This window comes from Phyllobates terribilis, unplaced genomic scaffold (assembly GCF_046119375.1).
Source record: "Phyllobates terribilis strain yellow unplaced genomic scaffold, ASM4611937v1 Scaffold_9__5_contigs__length_417890890, whole genome shotgun sequence".
Taxonomy (NCBI): domain Eukaryota; kingdom Metazoa; phylum Chordata; class Amphibia; order Anura; family Dendrobatidae; genus Phyllobates; species Phyllobates terribilis.
This window is the reverse complement of record NW_027362769.1, coordinates 416,651,131-416,671,551: the sequence shown is the minus strand read 5'-3', so window position 1 is coordinate 416,671,551 and position 20,421 is coordinate 416,651,131. Positions and strand designations below refer to the sequence as shown.

Below are 20,421 nucleotides of genomic sequence, written 5' to 3'. Positions count from 1 at the left end.
AGTATACACTGCGCTGTATATGAGGAGTATACACTGCGCTGTATATGAGTATACACTGCACTGTATATGAGGAGTATACATAGTACTGTATATGAGGAGTATACACTGCGCTGTATATGAGTATACATAGTACTGTATATGAGGAGTATACACTGCGCTGTATATGAGGAGTATACACTGCACTGTATATGAGGAGTATACACTGCGCTGTATATGAGGAGTATACACTGCGCTGTATATGAGGAGTATACACTGTGCTGTATATAAGGAGCATACACTGCGCTGTATATGAGGAGTATACACTGTGCTGTATATGAGGAGTATACACTGCGCTGTATATGAGGAGTATACATAGTACTGTATATGAGGAGTATACACTGCGCTGTATATGAGTATACACTGCGCTGTATATGAGGAGTATACACTGTGCTGTATATGAGGAGTATACACTGCGCTGTATATGAGTATACACTGCGCTGTATATGAGGAGTATATACTGCGCTGTATATGAGGAGTATATACTGCGCTGTATATGAGGAGTATACACTGCACTGTATATGAGGAGTATACACTGCGCTGTATATGAGGAGTATATACTGCGCTGTATATGAGGAGTATATACTGCGCTGTATATGAGGAGTATACACTGCACTGTATATGAGGAGTATACACTGCGCTGTATATGAGGAGTATACATAGTACTGTATATGAGTATACACTGCGCTGTATATGAGGAGTATACACTGCACTGTATATGAGTATACACTGCGCTGTATATGAGGAGTATACATAGTACTGTATATGAGGAGTATACACTGCGCTGTATATGAGGAGTATACACTGCACTGTATATGAGGAGTATACACTGCGCTGTACATGAGGAGTATACACTGCGCTGTATATGGGGAGTATACACTGCGCTGTATATGAGGAGTATACACTGCGCTGTATATGAGGAGTATATACTGCGCTGTATATGAGGAGTATACACTGCACTGTATATGAGGAGTATACACTGCGCTGTATATGAGGAGTATACACTGCGCTGTATATGAGTATACACTGCGCTGTATATGAGGAGTACACACTGCGCTGTATATGAGGAGTATACACTGCACTGTATATGAGGAGTATACACTGCGCTGTATATGAGGAGTATACATAGTACTGTATATGAGTATACACTGCGCTGTATATGAGTATACACTGCGCTGTATATGAGTATACACTGCACTGTATATGAGGAGTATACACTGCACTGTATATGAGTATACACTGCGCTGTATATGAGGAGTATACACTGCGCTGTATATGAGGAGTATACACTGCGCTGTATATGAGGAGTATACACTGTGCTGTATATGAGGAGTATACACTGCGCTGTATATGAGGAGTACATACTGCACTGTATATGAGGAGTATACACTGCACTGTATATGAGGAGTATACACTGCGCTGTATATGAGTATACACTGAGCTGTATATGAGGAGTATACACTGCACTGTATATGAGGAGTATACACGGCACTGTATATGAGGAGCATACACTGCGCTGTATATGAGGAGCATACACTGCGCTGTATATGAGGAGCATACACTGCGCTGCATATGAGTATACACTGCGCTGTATGAGTATACACTGCGCTGTATATGAGTATACACTGCGCTGTATATGAGGAGTATACACTGCGCTGTATATGAGGAGTATACACTGCGCTGTATATGAGGAGTATACACTGCGCTGTATATGAGGAGTATACACTGTGCTGTATATGAGGAGTATACACTGCGCTGTATATGAGGAGTATACACTGCACTGTATATGAGGAGTATACACTGTGCTGTATATGAGGAGTATACACTGCGCTGTATATGAGGAGTATACACTGCACTATATATGGGGAGTATACACTGCGCTGTATATGAGGAGTATACACTGCACTGTATATGAGGAGTATACACTACTGTATATGAGGAGTATACACTGCGCTGTATATGAGGAGTATACACTGCACTATATATGGGGAGTATACACTGCGCTGTATATGGGGAGTATACACTGCGCTGTATATGAGGAGTATACACTGCACTGTATATGAGGAGTATACACTGTGCTGTATATGAGGAGTATACACTGCGCTGTATATGAGGAGTATACACTGTGCTGTATATGAGGAGTATACACTGCGCTGTATATGAGGAGTATACACTGCACTGTATATGAGGAGTATACACTGTGCTGTATATGAGGAGCATACACTGCGCTGTATATGAGGAGTATACACTGCACTATATATGGGGAGTATACACTGCGCTGTATATGAGGAGTATACACTGTGCTGTATATGAGGAGTATACACTGTGCTGTATATGAGGAGTATACACTGTGCTGTATATGAGGAGTATACACTGCACTATATATGGGGAGTATACACTGCGCTGTATATGGGGAGTATACACTGCGCTGTATATGAGGAGTATACACTGCACTGTATATGAGGAGTATACACTGCGCTGTATATGAGGAGTATACATAGTACTGTATATGAGGAGTATAGACTGCGCTGTATATGAGGAGTATACACTGCGCTGTATATGAGGAGAATACACTGCGCTGTATATGAGGAGTATACACTGCGCTGTATATGAGGAGTATACACTGCGCTGTATATGAGGAGTATACACTGCGCTGTATATGAGGAGTATACACTGCGCTGTATATGAGGAGCATACACTGCGCTGTATATGAGGAGCATACACTGCGCTGTATATGAGGAGTATACACGGCACTGTATATGAGGAGTATACACGGCACTGTATATGAGGAGCATACACTGCGCTGTATATGAGGAGCATACACTGCGCTGTATATGAGGAGCATACACTGCGCTGTATATGAGGAGTATACACTGCACTGTATATGAGGAGTATACACTGCACTGTATATGAGGAGTATACACTGCACTGTATATGAGGAGTATACACTGCGCTGTATATGAGGAGTATACACTGCACTGTATATGAGGAGTATACACTGCGCTGTATATGAGGAGTATACACTGCACTGTATATGAGGAGTATACACTGCACTGTATATGAGGAGTATACACTGCACTGTATATGAGTATACACTGCGCTGTATATGAGGAGTATACACTGCGCTGTATATGAGGAGTATACACTCTGCTGTATATGAGGAGTATACACTGCGCTGTATATGAGGAGTACATACTGCACTGTATATGAGGAGTATACACTGCGCTGTATATGAGGAGTATACACTGCGCTGTATATGAGGAGTACATACTGCACTGTATATGAGTATACACTGAGCTGTATATGAGGAGTATACACTGCGCTGTATATGAGTATACACTGCACTGTATATGAGGAGTATACACGGCACTGTATATGAGGAGCATACACTGCGCTGTATATGAGGAGCATACACTGCGCTGTATATGAGGAGCATACACTGCGCTGTATATGAGGAGTATACACTGCGCTGTATATGAGGAGTATACACTGCGCTGTATATGAGTATACACTGCACTGTATATGAGGAGTATACACTGTGCTGTATATGAGGAGTATACACTGCGCTGTATATGAGGAATATACACTGCACTGTATATGAGGAGTATACACTGTGCTGTATATGAGGAGTATACACTGCGCTGTATATGAGGAGTATACACTGCACTATATATGGGGAGTATACACTGCGCTGTATATGAGGAGTATACACTGCACTGTATATGAGGAGTATACACTGTGCTGTATATGAGGAGTATACACTGCGCTGTATATGAGGAGTATACACTGCACTATATATGGGGAGTATACACTGCGCTGTATATGGGGAGTATACACTGCGCTGTACATGAGGAGTATACACTGCACTGTATATGAGGAGTATACACTGTGCTGTATATGAGGAGTATACACTGCGCTGTATATGAGGAGTATACACTGTGCTGTATATGAGGAGTATACACTGCGCTGTATATGAGGAGTATACACTGCACTGTATATGAGGAGTATACACTGTGCTGTATATGAGGAGCATACACTGCGCTGTATATGAGGAGTATACACTGCACTATATATGGGGAGTATACACTGCGCTGTATATGAGGAGTATACACTGTGCTGTATATGAGGAGTATACACTGCGCTGTATATGAGGAGTATACACTGCACTATATATGGGGAGTATACACTGCGCTGTATATGTGGAGTATACACTGCGCTGTATATGAGGAGTATACACTGCACTGTATATGAGTATACACTGCGCTGTATATGAGGAGTATACATAGTACTGTATATGAGGAGTATACACTGCGCTGTATATGAGGAGTATACACTGCACTGTATATGAGGAGTATATACTGCGCTGTATATGAGGAGCATACACTGCGCTGTATATGAGGAGTATACACTGCGCTGTATATGAGGAGTATACACTGCGCTGTATATGAGGAGCATACACTGCGCTGTTTATGAGTATACACTGCACTGTATATGAGGAGTATACACGGCACTGTATATGAGGAGCATACACTGCGCTGTATATGAGGAGCATACACTGCGCTGTATATGAGGAGCATACACTGCGCTGTATATGAGGAGTATACACTGCGCTGTATATGAGGAGTATACACTGCGCTGTATATGAGTATACACTGCACTGTATATGAGGAGTATACACTGCGCTGTACATGAGGAGTATACACTGCGCTGTATATGAGGAGTATACACTGCGCTGTACATGAGGAGTATACACTGCGCTGTACATGAGGAGTATACACTGCGCTGTATATGGGGAGTATACACTGCGCTGTATATGAGGAGTATACACTGCGCTGTATATGAGGAGTATACACTGCATTGTATATGAGGAGTATACACTGCGCTGTATATGAGGAGTATACACTGCACTGTATATGAGGAATATACACTGCACTGTATATGAGGAGTATACACTGTGCTGTATATGAGGAGTATACACTGCGCTGTATATGAGGAGTATACACTGCACTATATATGGGGAGTATACACTGCGCTGTATATGAGGAGTATACACTGCACTGTATATGAGGAGTATACACTGTGCTGTATATGAGGAGTATACACTGCGCTGTATATGAGGAGTATACACTGCACTATATATGGGGAGTATACACTGCGCTGTATATGGGGAGTATACACTGCGCTGTACATGAGGAGTATACACTGCACTGTATATGAGGAGTATACACTGTGCTGTATATGAGGAGTATACACTGCGCTGTATATGAGGAGTATACACTGTGCTGTATATGAGGAGTATACACTGCGCTGTATATGAGGAGTATACACTGCACTGTATATGAGGAGTATACACTGTGCTGTATATGAGGAGCATACACTGCGCTGTATATGAGGAGTATACACTGCACTATATATGGGGAGTATACACTGCGCTGTATATGAGGAGTATACACTGTGCTGTATATGAGGAGTATACACTGCGCTGTATATGAGGAGTATACACTGCACTATATATGGGGAGTATACACTGCGCTGTATATGGGGAGTATACACTGCGCTGTATATGAGGAGTATACACTGCACTGTATATGAGTATACACTGCGCTGTATATGAGGAGTATACATAGTACTGTATATGAGGAGTATACACTGCGCTGTATATGAGGAGTATACACTGCACTGTATATGAGGAGTATATACTGCGCTGTATATGAGGAGCATACACTGCGCTGTATATGAGGAGCATACACTGCGCTGTATATGAGGAGTATACACTGCGCTGTATATGAGGAGTATACACTGCGCTGTATATGAGGAGCATACACTGCGCTGTATATGAGTATACACTGCACTGTATATGAGGAGTATACACGGCACTGTATATGAGGAGCATACACTGCGCTGTATATGAGGAGCATACACTGCGCTGTATATGAGGAGCATACACTGCGCTGTATATGAGGAGTATACACTGCGCTGTATATGAGGAGTATACACTGCGCTGTATATGAGTATACACTGCACTGTATATGAGGAGTATACACTGCGCTGTACATGAGGAGTATACACTGCGCTGTATATGAGGAGTATACACTGCGCTGTACATGAGGAGTATACACTGCGCTGTACATGAGGAGTATACACTGCGCTGTATATGGGGAGTATACACTGCGCTGTATATGAGGAGTATACACTGCGCTGTATATGAGGAGTATACACTGCATTGTATATGAGGAGTATACACTGCGCTGTATATGAGGAGTATACACTGCACTGTATATGAGGAGTATACACTGCACTGTATATGAGGAGTATACACTGCACTGTATATGAGTATACACTGCGCTGTATATGAGTATACACTGCGCTGTATATGAGGAGTATACACTGCACTGTATATGAGGAGTATACACTGCACTGTATATGAGTATACACTGCGCTGTATATGAGGAGTATACACTGCGCTGTATATGAGGAGTATACACTGCGCTGTATATGAGGAGTATACACTGTACTGTATATGAGGAGTATACACTGCGCTGTATATGAGGAGTACATACTGCACTGTATATGAGGAGTATACACTGCGCTGTATATGAGGAGTATACACTGCGCTGTATATGAGTATACACTGAGCTGTATATGAGGAGTATACACTGCACTGTATATGAGGAGTATACACGGCACTGTATATGAGGAGCATACACTGCGCTGTATATGAGGAGCATACACTGCGCTGTATATGAGGAGTATACACTGCGCTGTATATGAGTACACACTGCACTGTATATGAGGAGTATACACTGTGCTGTATATGAGGAGTATACACTGCACTGTATATGAGGAGTATACACTGCACTGTATATGGGGAGTATACACTGCGCTGTATATGGGGAGAATACACTGCGCTGTATATGAGGAGTATACACTGCGCTGTATATGAGGAGTATACACTGCACTGTATATGAGGAGTATACACTGCGCTGTATATGAGGAGTATACATAGTACTGTATATGAGTATACACTGCGCTGTATATGAGGAGTATACACTGCACTGTATATGAGGAGTATATACTGCGCTGTATATGAGGAGCATACACTGCGCTGTATATGAGGAGCATACACTGCGCTGTATATGAGGAGTATACACTGCGCTGAATATGAGGAGTATACACTGCGCTGTATATGAGGAGTATACACTGCGCTGTATATGAGGAGTATACACTGCGCTGTATATGAGGAGTATACACTGCGCTGTATATGAGGAGCATACACTGCGCTGTATATGAGGAGCATACACTGCGCTGTATATGAGGAGTATACACTGCACTGTATATGAGGAGTATACACTGCACTGTATATGAGGAGTATACACTGCACTGTATATGAGGAGTATACACTGCACTGTATATGAGGAGTATACACTGCACTGTATATGAGGAGTATACACTGCGCTGTATATGAGGAGTATACACTGCACTGTATATGAGGAGTATACACTGCGCTGTATATGGGGAGTATACACTGCGCTGTATATGGGGAGTATACACTGCGCTGTATATGAGGAGTATACACTGCGCTGTATATGAGGAGTATACACTGCACTGTATATGAGGAGTATACACTGCGCTGTATATGAGGAGTATACATAGTACTGTATATGAGTATACACTGCGCTGTATATGAGGAGTATACACTGCACTGTATATGAGGAGTATACACTGCGCTGTATATGAGGAGTATACATAGTACTGTATATGAGGAGTATACACTGCGCTGTATATGAGGAGTATACACTGCACTGTATATGAGGAGTATACACTGCGCTGTACATGAGGAGTATACACTGCGCTGTATATGGGGAGTATACACTGCGCTGTATATGAGTATACACTGCGCTGTATATGAGGAGTATACACTGCGCTGTATATGAGTATACACTGCACTGTATATGAGGAGTATACATAGTACTGTATATGAGGAGTATACACTGCGCTGTATATGAGTATACATAGTACTGTATATGAGGAGTATACACTGCGCTGTATATGAGGAGTATACACTGCACTGTATATGAGGAGTATACACTGCGCTGTATATGAGGAGTATACACTGCGCTGTATATGAGGAGTATACACTGTGCTGTATATAAGGAGCATACACTGCGCTGTATATGAGGAGTATACACTGTGCTGTATATGAGGAGTATACACTGCGCTGTATATGAGGAGTATACATAGTACTGTATATGAGGAGTATACACTGCGCTGTATATGAGTATACACTGCGCTGTATATGAGGAGTATACACTGTGCTGTATATGAGGAGTATACACTGCGCTGTATATGAGTATACACTGCGCTGTATATGAGGAGTATATACTGCGCTGTATATGAGGAGTATATACTGCGCTGTATATGAGGAGTATACACTGCACTGTATATGAGGAGTATACACTGCGCTGTATATGAGGAGTATATACTGCGCTGTATATGAGGAGTATATACTGCGCTGTATATGAGGAGTATACACTGCACTGTATATGAGGAGTATACACTGCGCTGTATATGAGGAGTATACATAGTACTGTATATGAGTATACACTGCGCTGTATATGAGGAGTATACACTGCACTGTATATGAGTATACACTGCGCTGTATATGAGGAGTATACATAGTACTGTATATGAGGAGTATACACTGCGCTGTATATGAGGAGTATACACTGCACTGTATATGAGGAGTATACACTGCGCTGTACATGAGGAGTATACACTGCGCTGTATATGGGGAGTATACACTGCGCTGTATATGAGGAGTATACACTGCGCTGTATATGAGGAGTATATACTGCGCTGTATATGAGGAGTATACACTGCACTGTATATGAGGAGTATACACTGCGCTGTATATGAGGAGTATACACTGCGCTGTATATGAGTATACACTGCGCTGTATATGAGGAGTACACACTGCGCTGTATATGAGGAGTATACACTGCACTGTATATGAGGAGTATACACTGCGCTGTATATGAGGAGTATACATAGTACTGTATATGAGTAAACACTGCGCTGTATATGAGGAGTATACACTGCACTGTATATGAGTATACACTGCGCTGTATATGAGGAGTATACATAGTACTGTATATGAGGAGTATACACTGCGCTGTATATGAGGAGTATACACTGCACTGTATATGAGGAGTATACACTGCGCTGTACATGAGGAGTATACACTGCGCTGTATATGGGGAGTATACACTGCGCTGTATATGAGGAGTATACACTGCGCTGTATATGAGGAGTATACACTGCGCTGTATATGAGTATACACTGCACTGTATATGAGGAGTATACATAGTACTGTATATGAGGAGTATACACTGCGCTGTATATGAGGAGTATACATAGTACTGTATATGAGGAGTATACACTGCGCTGTATATGAGGAGTATACACTGCGCTGTATATGAGGAGTATACACTGCACTGTATATGAGGAGTATACACTGCGCTGTATATGAGGAGTATACACTGCGTTGTATATGAGGAGTATACACTGCGCTGTATATGAGGAGTATACACTGCGCTGTATATGAGGAGTATACACTCCGCTGTATATGAGGACTATACACTGAGCTGTATATGAGGAGTATACACTGAGCTGTATATGAGGAGTATACATAGTACTGTATATGAGGAGCATACACTGCGCTGTATATGAGGAGTATACACTGTGCTGTATATGAGGAGCATACACTGCGCTGTATATGAGGAGTATACACTGCGCTGTATATGAGGAGTATACATAGTACTGTATATGAGGAGTATACACTGCGCTGTATATGAGTATACACTGCGCTGTATATGAGGAGTATACACTGTGCTGTATATGAGGAGTATACACTGCGCTGTATATGAGGAGTATATACTGCGCTGTATATGAGGAGTATATACTGCGCTGTATATGAGGAGTATACACTGCACTGTATATGAGGAGTATACACTGCGCTGTATATGAGGAGTATATACTGCGCTGTATATGAGGAGTATATACTGAGCTGTATATGAGGAGTATACACTGCACTGTATATGAGGAGTATATACTGCGCTGTATATGAGGAGTATACACTGCACTGTATATGAGGAGTATACACTGTGCTGTATATGAGTATACACTGTGCTGTATATGAGTATACACTGCGCTGTATATGAGGAGTATACACTGTGCTGTATATGAGTATACACTGCGCTGTATATGAGGAGTATACACTGCGCTGTATATGAGGAGTATACACTGTGCTGTATATGAGGAGTATACACTGCGCTGTATATGAGGAGTATACACTGCGCTGTATATGAGGAGTATACACTGCGCTGTATATGAGGAGTATACACTGCGCTGTATATGAGGAGTATACACTGCGCTGTATATGAGGAGTATACACTGCGCTGTATATGAGGAGTATATACTGCGCTGTATATGAGGAGTATACACTGCGCTGTATATGAGGAGTATACACTGCGCTGTATATGAGGAGTATACACTGCGCTGTATATGAGTATACACTGCACTGTATATGAGGAGTATATACTGCGCTGTATATGAGGAGTATACACTGCGCTGTATATGAGGAGTATACACTGCACTGTATATGAGGAGTATACACTGCGCTGTATATGAGGAGTATACACTGCGCTGTATATGAGGAGTATACACTGCGCTGTATATGAGGAGTATATACTGCGCTGTATATGAGGAGTATACACTGCACTGTATATGAGGAGTATACACTGCGCTGTATATGAGGAGTATACACTGTGCTGTATATGAGGAGTATACACTGCGTTGTATATGAGGAGAATACACTGCGCTGTATATGAGGAGTATACACTGCGCTGTATATGGGGAGTATACACTGAGCTGTATATGAGGAGTATACACTGCGCTGTATATGAGGAGTATACACTGCGCTGTATATGAGGAGTATACACTGCGCTGTATATGAGGAGTATACACTGCGCTGTATATGAGGAGTATACACTGCGCTGTATATGAGGAGTATACACTGCGCTGTATATGAGGAGTATACACTGCGCTGTATATGAGGAGTATACACTGCGCTGTATATGAGGAGTATACACTGCGCTGTATATGAGGAGTGTACACTGCGCTGTATATGAGGAGTATACACTGCGCTGTATATGGGGAGTATAGACTGCGCTGTATATGAGTATACACTGCGCTGTATATGAGGAGTATACACTGCGCTGTATATGAGGAGTATACACTGCACTGTATATGAGGAGTATACATAGTACTGTATATGAGGAGTATACACTGCGCTGTATATGAGGAGTATACACTGCGCTGTATATGAGGAGTATACACTGCGCTGTATATGAGGAGTATACATAGTACTGTATATGAGGAGTATACACTGCGCTGTATATGGGGAGTATACACTGCGCTGTATATGAGGAGTATACACTGCGCTGTATATGAGGAGTATACACTGCGCTGTATATGAGGAGTATACATAGTACTGTATATGAGGAATATACACTGCGCTGTATATGGGGAGTATACACTGCGCGGTATATGAGGAGTATACACTGCGCTGTATATGAGGAGTATACACTGTGCTGTATATGGGGAGTATACACTGCGCTGTATATGAGGAGTATACATAGTACTGTATATGAGGAGTATACACTGAGCTGTATATGAGGAGTATACACTGCGCTGTATATGAGGAGTATACACTGCGCTGTATATGAGTATACATAGTACTGTATATGAGGAGTATACACTGCGCTGTATATGAGGAGTATACACTGCGCTGTATATGAGGAGTATATACTGCGCTGTATATGAGGAGTATACACTGCACTGTATATGAGGAGTATACACTGCGCTGTATATGAGGAGTATACACTGCGCTGTATATGGGGAGTATACACTGCGCTGTATATGAGGAGTATACACTGCGCTGTATATGAGGAGTATACACTGCGCTGTATATGAGGAGTATACACTGCGCTGTATATGAGGAGTATACACTGCGCTGTATATGAGGAGTATACACTGCGCTGTATATGAGTATACACTGCGCTGTATATGGGGAGTATACACTGCGCTGTATATGGGGAGTATACACTGCGCTGTATATGAGGAGTATACACTGCGCTGTATATGAGGAGTATACACTGCGCTGTATATGAGGAGTATACACTGCGCTGTATATGAGGAGTATACACTGCGCTGTATATGAGGAGTATACACTGCGCTGTATATGGGGAGTATACACTGCGCTGTATATGGGGAGTATACACTGCGCTGTATATGAGGAGTATACACTGCGCTGTATATGAGTATACACTGCGCTGTATATGAGGAGTATACACTGCGCTGTATATGAGGAGTATACACTGCGCTGTATATGAGGAGTATACACTGCGCTGTATATGAGGAGTATACACTGCGCTGTATATGAGGAGTATACACTGCGCTGTATATGGGGAGTATACACTGCGCTGTATATGGGGAGTATACACTGCGCTGTATATGAGGAGTATACACTGCGCTGTATATGAGTATACACTGCGCTGTATATGAGGAGTATACACTGCGCTGTATATGAGGAGTATACACTGCGCTGTATATGAGGAGTATACACTGCGCTGTATATGAGGAGTATACACTGCGCTGTATATGAGTATACACTGCGCTGTATATGAGGAGTATACACTGCGCTGTATATGAGGAGTATACACTGAGCTGTATATGAGTATACACTGCGCTGTATATGAGTATACACTGCGCTGTATATGAGGAGTATACACTGCGCTGTATATGAGGAGTATACACTGCGCTGTATATGGGGAGTATACACTGCGCTGTATATGAGTATACACTGCGCTGTATATGAGTATACACTGCGCTGTATATGAGGAGTATACACTGCGCTGTATATGAGGAGTATACACGGCACTGTATATAAGGAGTATACACGGCACTGTATATGAGGAGTATACACTGCGCTGTATATGAGGAGTATACACTGCCCTGTATATGAGGAGTATACACTGCGCTGTATATGAGTATACACTGCACTGTATATGAGGAGCATACACTGCGCTGTATATGAGGAGTATACACTGCGCTGTATATGAGGAGTATACACTGCGCTGTATATGAGGAGTATATACTGCGCTGTATATGAGGAGTATGCACTGCGCTGTATATGAGGAGTATACACTGCGCTGTGTATGAGGAGTATACACTGAGCTGTATATGAGGAGTATACACTGCGCTGTATATGAGGAGTATACACTGCGCTGTGTATGAGGAGTATACACTGCGCTGTGTATGAGGAGTATACACTGCGCTGTATATGAGGAGTATACACTGCGCTGTACATGAGGAGTATACACTGCGCTGTATATGAGGAGTATACACTGCGCTGTATATGAGGAGTATACACTGCGCTGTATATGGGGAGTATACACTGCGCTGTATATGAGGAGTATACACTGCACTGTATATGAGGAGTATACACTGCGCTGTATATGAGGAGTATACACTGCGCTGTATATGGGGAGTATACACTGCACTGTATATGAGGAGTATACACTGCACTGTATATGAGGAGTATATACTGCGCTGTATATGAGGAGCATACACTGCGCTGTATATGAGGAGTATACACTGCGCTGTATATGAGGAGTATACACTGCGCTGTATATGAGGAGTATACACTGCGCTGTATATGAGGAGTATATAGTGCGCTGTATATGAGTATATACTGCGCTGTATATGAGGAGTATACACTGCGCTGTATATGAGGAGTATACACTGTGCTGTATATGAGGAGTATACACTGCGCTGTATATGAGGAGTATACACTGCACTGTACATGGAGACGTGCTGTAATAACACTATTCAGCCTGTAGGGGGCAGTATGAGACTGACGTGATTATCACTGGAGTGAGGGCCACGCCCCACAATCCTCTGTCCAATGATATCACGTTATCGCCTGTTGTCTGATTTCCGCTTTGCAGAAACACCAGGTCCCGGCATGCCGCGCGGTGATGGACGCGGATGCGCATGCGCTGTCCTCCCTCCGCTCGGGTGTGAGCACTGATGTCTAGTTCGTCGCTTTCTTCCTGTCTGTCTCGGTTGGCGGCGGTGGTTGAGGACCCGGCAGGTCTCGGGAGGGCGCTGAGTGAACTGCGGAGCCGCCATGTGTCCCGGGCGGGGGGCGCCGAGCTCTTCCGGAAGCGGGGCGGGCTGACGCTGCTGCTCGAGCTGTTTACGGATCCCGCGCGGGCTGCTGTGCTCGGAAACTCGCGCAGGAACCTGGAGCTCGCCCTCAGTCTGCTGGCCAATGGCTGCACGGAGGCGGGGAGCCGCTCCCAGGTAAGACACGCCCTCTGCTGCACCTCATTGGCTGCCTGCTCGTCAGTCACTGGATGACCCGCCCCTCTACGCAGGGGTCTTCTTGTATGAGGAGATTTAGGGGAGGGGAGGTGAGATGTGGGGGTGATATCCCCCTCGTACGGTCAGGGGGGGGGTTGATGGCCCCCTCGTAAAGGTCAGCAGGGGGGGTTGATGGCCCCCTCGTACGGTCAGCGGGGGGGGGTCGATGGGCCCCTCGTACGGTCAGCGGGGGGGGTCGATGGCCCCCTCGTACGGTCAGCGGGGGGGGTCAATGGCCCCCTCGTACGGTCAGCGGGGGGGGTCGATGGCCCCCTCGTACGGTCAGCGGGGGGGGGTCGATGGCCCCCTCGTACGGTCAGCGGGGGGGGGCGATGGCCCCCTCGTACGGTCAGCGGGGGGGGGCGATGGCCCCCTCGTACGGTCAGCGGGGGGGTCGATGGCCCCCTCGTATGGTCAGCGGGGGGGGTCGATGGTCCCTCGTACGGTCAGAGCGGGGGGAGGGTCGATGGCCCCCTCGTACGGTTAGCGGGGGGGTTCGCCCTCAGTCTGCTGGCCAATGGCTGCACGGAGGCGGGGAGCTGCTCCCAGGTAAGACACGCCCTCTGCTGCACCTCATTGGCTGCCTGCTCGTCAGTCACTGGATGACCCGCCCCTCTACGCAGGGGTCTTCTTGTATGAGGAGATTTAGGGGAGGGGAGGTGAGATGTGGGGGTGATATCCCCCTCGTAAGGTCAGCGGGGGGGTTGATGGCCCCCTCGTATTGTCGGGGGGTTGATGGCCCCCTCGTAAAGGTCAGCAGGGGGGGTTGATGGCCCCCTCGTACGGTCAGCGGGGGGGGTTGATGGCCCCCTCGTAAGGTCAGCGGGAGGGGTTTGGGGTCGATGGCCCCCTCGTACGGTCAGCGGGGGGGGGGGTCGATGGTCCCCTCGTACGGTCAGCGGGGGGGGTCGAGTCGATGGCCCCATTGTACGGTCAGCGGGGGGGGGGTCGGTGGCCCCCTCGTATGGTTAGCGGGGGGGTTGATGGCCCCATTGCATTGTACGGTCAGCGGGGGGGGTCGATGGCCCCCTCGTACGGTCAGCGGGGGGTCGGGTCGATGGCCCCATTGTAAGGTTAGCGGGGCTGTCGATGGCCCCCTCGTACGGTTAGCGGGGGGTCGGGTCGATGGCCCCATTGTAAGGTTAGCGGGGGGGTCGATGGCCCCATTGTAAGGTTAGCGAGGGGGTCGATGGCCCCCTCGTACGGTTAGCGGGGGGGGGTTCGCCCTCAGTCTGCTGGCCAATGGCTGCACGGAGGCGGGGAGCCGCTCCCGGGTGAGACACACCCTCTGCTGTACGTCATTGGCTGCCTGCTCGTCAGTCACTGGATGACCCGCCCCTCTACGCAGGGGTCTTCTTGTATGAGGAGATTTGGAGGAGGGGAGGTGAGATGTGGGGGTGATATCCCCCATCGTAAGGTCAGCGGGGGGGTTGATGGCCCCCTCGTACGGTCAGCGGGGGGGTGATGGCCCCCTCTTACGGTCAGCAGGGGGTTTGGGGTCGATGGCCCCCTCGTACGGTCAGCGGGGGAGGGTCGATGGCCCCCTCGTACGGTCAGCGGGGGAGGGTCGGTTCCATGGCCCCCTCGTACGGTCAGCGGGGGAGGGTCGGTTCCATGGCCCCCTCGTACGGTTAGCGGGGGGGTCGGTTCGATGGCCCCCTCGTACGGTTAGCGGGCGGGTCGGGTCGATGGCCCCCTCGTAAGGTTAGCGGGGGGGGTCGGGTCGATGGCCCCCTCGTAAGGTTAGCGGGGGAGGGTCGGGTCGATGGCCCCCTCGTAAGGTTAGCGGGGGAGGGTCGGGTCGATGGCCCCCTCGTAAGGTTAGCGGGGGAGGGTCGGGTCGATGGCCCCCTCGTACGGTTAGCGGGGGAGGGTCGGGTCGATGGCCCCCTCGTACGGTTAGCGGGGGAGGGTCGGGTCGATGGCCCCCTCGTACGGTTAGCGGGGGTGGTCGGGTCGATGGCCCCCTCGTACGGTCAGCGGGAGGGGGGGCGATGGCCCCATTGTACGGTCAGCGGAGGGGCGGGTCGATGGCCCCCTCGTACGGTCAGCGGGGGAGGGTCGATGGCCCCTTTGTACGATCTGTGGGGGGGGGTCGATGGCCCCATTGTACGGTCAGCGGGTGGGGGGGTCGATGGCCCCCTCGTACGGTCAGCGCGAGGGGGGTTGATTTTGGGTGTGATATCCTCATACCATTGGCGGGGTGATGCCTTCCTCTCGGATGATGTGATAATCTTCTCGTGGGGTCGGCGGAGTGATTAGGGGGTGTGATATCCTCCACGTGGGTGATTTGGGGGGTGATACCGTCCTTGCATAGTGACTTGGTGGGCTGATGAGCTTCTGGAGGGGGGTGGGGTTATTGGGGAGGGGATGTAATATCCTCGTACGGTCAGTGGGGTGATTGGGGGTGGTGATATCCACCACGGATAGTCGCTTGGTGGGCTGATGACATTATGGGGGGGGATATCCGGTCTGTCACCGTGTCTCGAGCAGCAGACTGTGGCCTCTGGGGGGCGCAGCCGCGGGTATAATTCTTACTTTGTCTTTTCAGGTGCGGGAGCTGGATGGGATTCCTGCGCTGGGTGAGTTTTCTTCTCGATTGTCCGCTCAGTTGTGATTTGTTTCTTGTGATAAAGGGATTTTCTGGGACTCTTGTTCTTACTGACTGGTGGTTGCTCCCTACTTGCATGCTCTGCCGATGTCTGCCGGCTCAGCGCAGTCATGGACCGCTCCCGCCCCTGCCTGTGGGTCTGCATCTTCCGTTGACCTCTCGACAGCAGAGCGGCACCTTCTCTTCAGCTCTGCTTTATGGCCGGGGGGGCGTCTCTTCCGATGTCCTGATGATTCCTGACTGCGAGGAGCCGGGCAGCACGAGGTCGGCCGTGACGCCCCATTGACAGAGCTGAAGGAAGATGCTGTTCTGTCAATGTGAGGTCGGATGAAGCCGCAGGAGCGGACCGTGACTTCTCTGAGCTGGCAGAGAACAGCGCCGGGCACAACAGCCGGGTGGTTGGCAGCGACCTGCCGGAAAGTCCCGGAGAGATCCTTTAGGGATCCCGACTCGTCCTTCCTCTTATTAGTAAAATGATTGTAGATCCTATTTAACGTTTATCAGATGGTAAAAGGCTCCTGGCCACGTTCCTGGCGCACCCCCCGCCTGTAGTTCTAGTTCTGGGGAGACTGACGAGTGCAGACATTGGAGAGGGTCCTGAACACATTACAGATCTGTCAGTTGAATGTCTGGCCACGTTCTTACCTCACCCCCCGCCTGTAGTTCTCGTTCTGGGGAGACTGACGAGTGCAGACATTGGAGAGGGCCCTATACACATTACAGATCTGTCAGGTGAATGTCTGGCCACGTTCTTACCTCATCCCCCGCCTGTAGTTCTAGTTCTGGGGAGACTGACGAGTGCAGACATTGGAGAGGGTCCTGTACACATTACAGATCTGTCAGTTGAATGTCTGGCCACGTTCTTACCTCATTCCCCGCCTGTAGTTCTAGTTCTGGGGAGACTGACGAGTGCAGACATTGGAGAGGGTCCTGTACACATTACAGAACTGTCAGGTGAATGTCTGGCCACGTTCTTACCTCATCCCCCGCCTGTAGTTCTAGTTCTGGGGAGACTGACGAGTGCAGACATTGGAGAGGGTCCTGTACACATTACAGATCTGTCAGGTGAATGTCTGGCCACGTTCTTACCTCACCCCCTGCCTGTAGTTCTAGTTCTGGGGAGACTGACGAGTGCAGACATTGGAGAGGGTCCTGTACACATTACAGATCTGTCAGGTGAATGTCTGGCCACGTTCTTACCTCACCCCCTGCCTGTAGTTCTAGTTCTGGGGAGACTGACGAGTGCAGACATTGGAGAGGGTCCTGTACACATTACAGAACTGTCAGGTGAATGTCTGGCCACGTTCTTACCTCACCCCCCGCCTGTAGTTCTAGTTCTGGGGTGACTGACGAGTGCAGACATTGGAGAGGGTCCTGTACACATTACAGATCTGTCAGGTGAATGTCTGGCCACGTTCTTACCTCACCCCCCGCCTGTAGTTCTAGTTCTGGGGAGACTGACGAGTGCAGACATTGGAGAGGGCCCTGTACACATTACAGAACTGTCAGGTGAATGTCTGGCCACGTTCTTACCTCACCCCCCGCCTGTAGTTCTAGTTCTGGGGTGACTGACGAGTGCAGACATTGGAGAGGTCCCTGTACACATTACAGAACTGTCAGGTGAATGTCTGGCCACGTTCTTACCTCATCCCCCGCCTGTAGTTCTAGTTCTGGGGTGACTGACGAGTGCAGACATTGGAGAGGGCCCTGTACACATTACAGATCTGTCAGGTGAATGTCTGGCCACGTTCTTACCTCACCCCCCGCCTGTAGTTCTAGTTCTGGGGAGACTGACGAGTGCAGACATTGGAGAGGGCCCTGTACACATTACAGATCTGTCAGGTGAATGTCTGACCACGTTCTTACCTCATCCCCCCGCCTGTAGTTCTAGTTCTGGGGAGACTGACGAGTGCAGACATTGGAGAGGGTCCTGTACACATTACAGATCTGTCAGGTGAATGTCTGGCCACGTTCTTACCTCACCCTCTGCCTGTAGTTCTAGTTCTGGGGAGACTGACGAGTGCAGACATTGGAGAGGGCCCTGTACACATTACAGATCTGTCAGGTGAATGTCTGGCCACGTTCTTACCTCACCCCCCGCCTGTAGTTCTAGTTCTGGGGAGACTGACGAGTGCAGACATTGGAGAGGGCCCTGTACACATTACAGATCTGTCAGGTGAATGTCTGACCACATTCTTACCTCATCCCCCGCCTGTAGTTCCAGTTCTGGGGTGACTGATGAGTGCAGACATTGGAGAGGGCCCTGTACACATTACAGATCTGTTAGGTGAATGTCTGACCACATTCTTACCTCATCCCCCGCCTGTAGTTCTAGTTCTGGGGTGACTGACGAGTGCAGACATTGGAGAGGGTCCTGTACACATTACAGATCTGTCAGGTGAATGTCTGGCCACGTTCTTACCTCATCCCCCGCCTGTAGTTTTAGTTCTGGGGAGACTGATGAGTGCAGACATTGGAGAAGGCCCTGTACACATTACAGATCTGTCAGGTGAATGTCTGACCACATTCTTACCTCATCCCTCGCCTGTAGTTCTAGTTCTGGGGTAACTGATGAGTGCAGACATTGGAGAGGGCCCTGTACACATTACAGATCTGTCAGGTGAATGTCTGACCACGTTCTTACCTCATCCCCCGCCTGTAGTTCTAGTTCTGGGGTGACTGATGAGTGCAGACATTGGAGAGGGCCCTGTACACATTACAGATCTGTCAGGTGAATGTCTGGCCACGTTCTTACCTCACCCCCCGCCTGTAGTTGTAGTTCTGGGGTGACTGACGAGTGCAGACATTGGAGAGGGCCCTGTACACATTACAGATCTGTCAGGTGAATGTCTGGCCCCGTTCTTACCTCATCCCCTGCCTGTAGTTCTAGTTCTGGGGAGACTGACGAGTGCAGACATTGGAGAGGGTCCTGTACACATTACAGATCTGTCAGGTGAATGTCTGGCCACGTTCTTACCTCACCCCCCGCCTGTAGTTCTAGTTCTGGGGAGACTGACGAGTGCAGACATTGGAGAGGGTCCTGTACACATTACAGAACTGTCAGGTGAATGTCTGGCCACGTTCTTACCTCATCCCCCGCCTGTAGTTCTAGTTCTGGGGAGACTGACGAGTGCAGACATTGGAGAGGGTCCTGTACACATTACAGGTCTGTCAGGTGAAGGTCTGGCCATGTTCTTACCTCACCCCCCGCCTGTAGTTCTAGTTCTGGGGAGACTGACGAGTGCAGACATTGGAGAGGGTCCTGAACACATTACAGATCTGTCAGT

General features: G+C 47.7%; 1 protein-coding gene across 1 annotated transcript in view; it reads left to right on the top strand.

Annotated features, from left to right (window-relative positions):
- The first annotated feature begins 14,078 nt into the window (after positions 1 to 14,078).
- Positions 14,079 to 20,421, top strand: part of ARMC5 (armadillo repeat containing 5) — a 42,138-nt gene continuing 35,795 nt past the window's right edge. The window contains exons 1-2 of the mRNA XM_073649071.1: positions 14,079 to 14,463; positions 17,075 to 17,105. Of these exons, the coding sequence (XP_073505172.1) occupies positions 14,188 to 14,463; positions 17,075 to 17,105 (307 nt within the window). The 5' untranslated portion in view covers positions 14,079 to 14,187. The remainder of the gene's footprint in view (positions 14,464 to 17,074; positions 17,106 to 20,421) is intronic.